The 5,067-nt window shown below is 38.2% G+C and overlaps 2 protein-coding genes across 2 annotated transcripts; both read right to left on the bottom strand.

Annotated features, from left to right (window-relative positions):
* Positions 1-2,112: 2,112 nt before the first annotated feature.
* On the bottom strand, positions 2,113-2,766 carry LOC149939184 (uncharacterized). Its single transcript, XM_090179028.1, has one exon. The coding sequence runs from the start codon at positions 2,764-2,766 to the stop codon at positions 2,113-2,115; it is 654 nt and encodes a 217-aa protein (XP_090035154.1).
* Positions 2,767-3,462: 696 nt separating this feature from the next.
* Positions 3,463-4,003, bottom strand: LOC149939183 (uncharacterized). Its single transcript, XM_090179027.1, has 2 exons — positions 3,817-4,003; positions 3,463-3,773 (listed from the first exon to the last, which is right to left on the bottom strand). Exons 1-2 carry the CDS (start codon positions 4,001-4,003, stop codon positions 3,463-3,465), a joined length of 498 nt encoding a protein of 165 aa, XP_090035153.1.
* Between the last annotated feature and the right edge of the window lie 1,064 nt (positions 4,004-5,067).

Here is a 5,067-nt window from a genome sequence, read left to right as displayed (position 1 = left end):
GTACCAGTAATTAGCTTCTTTATTCCTCAATTCCGAACACACGATATTTGAACACAGCTTTCACTTCTCTATTAAAAGCAAAAACTTGTATGTTTTCAAAAACGTCCCGTAAGTGCTTATGCAAAGTTATGAAAAGCCTTATTCTTGTTACTAAGAGACGTAATAAAATTACAGCTTTCGTTTTGTAACAAACCGATTTTCCATTAACGGTAAAGTCTGCTTACCTATTTTGGGATTAGAATTAGCTCAATGACCTACGAAATAATAATCCGCTAGGCTAATACCCAAATAGTATAGGGGATTTTAAGGCCATCGATTTAGGTAGCCAGGTAAATATGCGTAGGACGGGGGGGGGGGGCAAGCACTACATGCAATGTGAGCCAACAGCTACCTACACTAACTATTACCACTTACCTCAACAATAACTTTGTACTTTCAGCAATATACAGGGTGTTTACGCTAAGTAAGTTTTTTTAAATATAGGGCGTGTTCTTTGGGTCATAATGAGTAAAAACTGTCGTTTGTAAATCGGTTCATATGCGCTATGTTCCTAAGATATGTGCTACCAATAAGCAGTACACAGAATTAAAACAGACGAACGGTGTTCTTCCTTGAACCACATTGTTTGTTCCAAGCATCAGTTGTTTTGTAATGTTAGGATTAGGGCATAGTAAGAAAACCAAATTTCGTTTAAAATACTGTTTATTAACGTTACATTAAAATAACTAGATATCCGAACAAAAGTGCGAGGAGGAATACTAGAAAATGAAGTGACATTACTATGCACCGCCTAGGCTATATATACAATTAAAACGAAGTCAACAGGGTTGCCGGAATTGACGATTTGATTTTTAAATTCTTATCACTATCGAAAAAAAAACCGAAGCTTCGAAAGTTACCATTCATTAATACTGTTTCAGAACTCAAAATCCTTCAGTGGTTTTACAATCTTGTTGTTATCGGGGAGGGCGCTGGGGTCCTGGGATGGCGACTTGAACTAATCGACGTGGAATTAGACGTGGCTATGACGAAAGACTTCAGACGAACTTCTCGCTTGGTAACTTGATATTCTACCCTTTGGTCAATGATCCAAACTCGGTCCCATCCTTTGACATCGGACATCTCCCTCATGCCATGACGAATATCGTATTTATACCTTTTCACCACTTAAAAATGCAGCGTAGCCTTTACCGACAAGTAAATCCTATTTAAGAAAGGAACGAGGACAAATAAAAATGCAAGTCTTAGATTCGACGGTTAGAATTAGATTAGTCTGAAATAGACATATATTTTCGAAACATCAAAATGTTTCTGATATTTAAGACTAATCCCAAACTAGCATGTATATAATAGTCGCAAAATAAATATATATTTCATATCTGAAATGCACCTTTATTTCTTCATAACGTCTCGATTTATTTTTGGTCCCAATTAGTTTGAATATTTAATATGGTTTCAAATTCCAATTTCATGTTAGATTTAAAAAAGTCTTGAATAAGGTTTAAAAGAAAAGTTAGACTTTTAAGAATTTTTCGAAGAGTTTTTAAGTAAGCTAAAAAAATATTCATCGCGTATTCGTATAGATATCATAAAAACCAGATAACGTTTAGTATGGCTCTTAATTATTGATTCGAAATTATGACACATAAAAAATGTTGGTATTTTTAAACAGATAATTACATATTATAAATACTGTCGAAATACCCTTAGTAAAAATTAAATATCTGACCAAAACTGTTTTTAATAAAAACACTTTGTAAACTGCCACTGTTGCGGTCTGGGATAGCTAATTGTCTTTGAGAAAATATATATATATATCCACCGGACTGAAACAGTGGGTATATATATAGGTAGGTGTTGCGGTCTTGAAGTTGAGGAAACGGTCTTGAAGTTAGGTGATGGTAATTGGTGATTGGTAACGTGTCAGTAGGTTAAATAATGAGTTGGAATTAGAAAATATAAAAACTGCATTTATTTACACGAAAAAATCAAAGTTTCGCCCTTGGAGAGTTTGGCGTGGTGAGCGGAACGTAGCTCCATGACATATTTATGTCGCCAACGTTTCCAAATATCCTTCAAAAATTTTTCACGGTATTTTAACCGTTTGGTTACTTATTGGCGCGACAATGGTATTCTTTGATTTTTAAAGGTTATGGGTGGAAGAGAACAAATTCTCCGTCCAACAAGAAATTCAGCCGGCGTGAGGGGCATAGGTTCATTGAAATCATTGTAATTATAAGTAATTGGTCTGCTGTTAATAATGGCTTCGGTTTCAATTAATGTGGTCTCTAATTCGGTGTAATTTAATAGGGCTTTTCCTATACATTTTTTAAGAGTTGTCTTGGTGGACCGTACCAATCTTTCCCACCACCCACCGTACCACGCGGCTCTTTCAATTATGAACTTCCAAGATATTCCCTGGGACCCAAAATACTCCTTCAACTGGATTTCGTTAAGGTTTTCCCAGATTAAACGGAGATCCGTATTAGCCCTTTTAAAGGTTTTAGCGTTGTCGGTGTAGACTATCGCTGGCACACCCCTTCTTGATATTATTCTTCTAAAGGCTAATAGGAAATCGTCCGTGGTAAGGGAGGGGACAAGTTCTAAATGAATTGCGCGGGTTACTGCGCAGGTGGCCAAACATATGTTGGTCTTTTGTTCTTTATTATTAATTTTCGCAATTAAAGGTCCCGCGAAATCGATACCAATAATAGAGAATGGGGGAGATTCGTCTACTCTGTCGGCAGATAACGGCGCCATTGGCATATCGCCTAGTTTTGCTCTTAATTTTTTGCAGATTACGCAAAGTTTTACTACACTTCTCGCTAGTTGCCTTACAGCTGGCACCCAGTACCTTTCTCTTAATTGGGTGACAGTGTCACTTATCCCACCATGTTTTACTTGAGCATGACTTCTAATAACTAGCAATTTCGCCAATCTATGGCTGTTTGGAATGATTATAGGATGTTTCTCAACGTATGAAAGGTTAGATTGCGCCAAGCGCCCGCCCACGCGTAATAATCCCGCTTCGTCTAAAAGTGGGTTTAAGGTTGCTATTTTGGATTTAAGGTGAATTTTTTCATTACGTTTTAACTGTCGGATTTCAGGTCCGAATATTTCGGCCTGTATGGATTTGGTCCAAAGTATTTCTGCCTGATTTAATTCTTCTGTGGTAATAGGCCCGGTTATTTTCTCCTTTCCCTTAGAGTTATTTTGAAATCTGAATAAATAGGCGGTAATTCTTAATACTTTGTTTAGGTGATAGTGCTTCGACAGGTCTATTAAATTTTGCACGCTTGTTTTTTCGGTAATGGTTACTTGAAGGGTTATTTTTCTCCTTTCATTGGCTACGGATTCTAAATCTTTCTCACACGGTTGCTGCCTATTTGGCCATTCGGTCTTTGGCTCTTTTAGCCAGGTAGGGCCTTCTTTCCAATTTTTATTGTCGCGCAACTCTGCCGCTTATACACCGCGGGTGGGATAGTCGGCCGGATTGTCCCTCCCTGGGCAGTTATGCCAATTTTCTCTTTGAGACAGCCTTTGTATTTCGACAACTCTATTCGAGACGAACGGCTTCCATTGAGTGGAATTCCCAGTTACCCAAGCTAGAGCTATCATCGAATCGGTCCAGTAAAACGTTCCTTCTAATTTATCCTCAAATATTGGCTTAATGTTTTTGGTTAATCTGGCCCCGATTAAACAACCCATTAGTTCCAGTTTGGGTAATTTTAGGTCTTGGTTTTTTAAGGGAGCTACTCTAGATTTAGCTGTTACTAAATATACGCCTACTCGGTTTTTTATATCTCACGTATATACATGTGGCGTAGGCCTTTTGACTGGCGTCGCAGAAACAATGTAACTCAACTTCGGATATTTTTTCTGTGGCTTCGTTATGGTGAAGTTGAGGTAATTCATTTACCCAGTTTTGAAAAATGTTTTTGGTTTCAGGAGGTAATTCTGAATCCCAACCTTCTTTAGATTCCCATAGGATTTGAAGTAGCATTTTTGTCTAATTGTAAAGGGGCAAATCAAGCCTAACGGGTCATAGATTTGCGCAATAAAGCTAAGGACTTGTCTTTTGGTTATTTTCATATTTTTGCTAACTTTGATTAAGGAAGAAAGATCAAATGCAAAGTTATCGGTACTGGGATTCCATAATACCCCCAAAACCTTGTTATCTACAGTATCAAGGTTTTGTTCAAATAAAGTTGGATCTTCGTGTTTTGCCCAAAGGTCTCTCAAATCTTGGGAATTAGTACCTCATTTCCTGAAACGCATTCCCGCGTCTTTAATCACGTTAGCGGCTCCTAAAGACATATCGTAGGCTTGACTTACCCCTTCAATAGAGATCGTTGCTCAACATTTCCTTAAGCTGTTCTGGTATGTCTTTAGTTTGAATAAGGTGGTACTTAATGGTGCAGCTTAGAAGGAATGGACTAGACGTGACCCCGAAAGGTACTCTGGTCATGCGGAGAATTACGTAGTTGTCTTTCTTAATATTCCCATTCTCCTCACTGAACCAAAGAAACCTAACTGACTCGTTTATTGCAATTTGAAGAAAGGCTTTCTCAAAATCGGCTACTACTGCTACTTCTCCTTTTCGGAATCGCAGTAGTAACAATAACAAATTGGGGTTTAAATTTGGTCCAGGAAGGAGACAATCGTTAAGGGAGGGCTTTCCATGGGCATGCGAAGATCCATCTAGGACTACGCGAGTTTGGGTGGTATTCACGTTTTCCCCTTAGACCCCCTGGTGAGGCATATAATACGTCCCCGGTTTGTATAGGTTTAGTACCTTTAATGGGACGACCTCCGCTATACCCATCTCTAACTGTTCCTCAATCACTCCCTTGTACCTATCGAAATATGGGGGATCCCGTTCAAATCTTTTCGCTAAACTTTGCGCTCGTTTTAAAGCAACGGAGTAATTGTTCGGTAAATTTTCCTTATTAAATTTCCATGGGAACATAACAATTTTAGGAGTTATCAAATCTGATATCCTCAAAAAAGGTGGTAAGGGCTTGATCATTTTGGTTCTCTTTAATCTCGGAGCTGTCTATTCCCAGA

Source organism: Leiobunum rupestre, chromosome 6 (assembly GCF_980474605.1).
Source record: "Leiobunum rupestre chromosome 6, qqLeiRupe1.1.hap1, whole genome shotgun sequence".
NCBI classification, from domain to species: Eukaryota; Metazoa; Arthropoda; class Arachnida; order Opiliones; family Sclerosomatidae; genus Leiobunum; species Leiobunum rupestre.
This window is presented reverse-complemented; position numbering and strand designations above follow the sequence as displayed.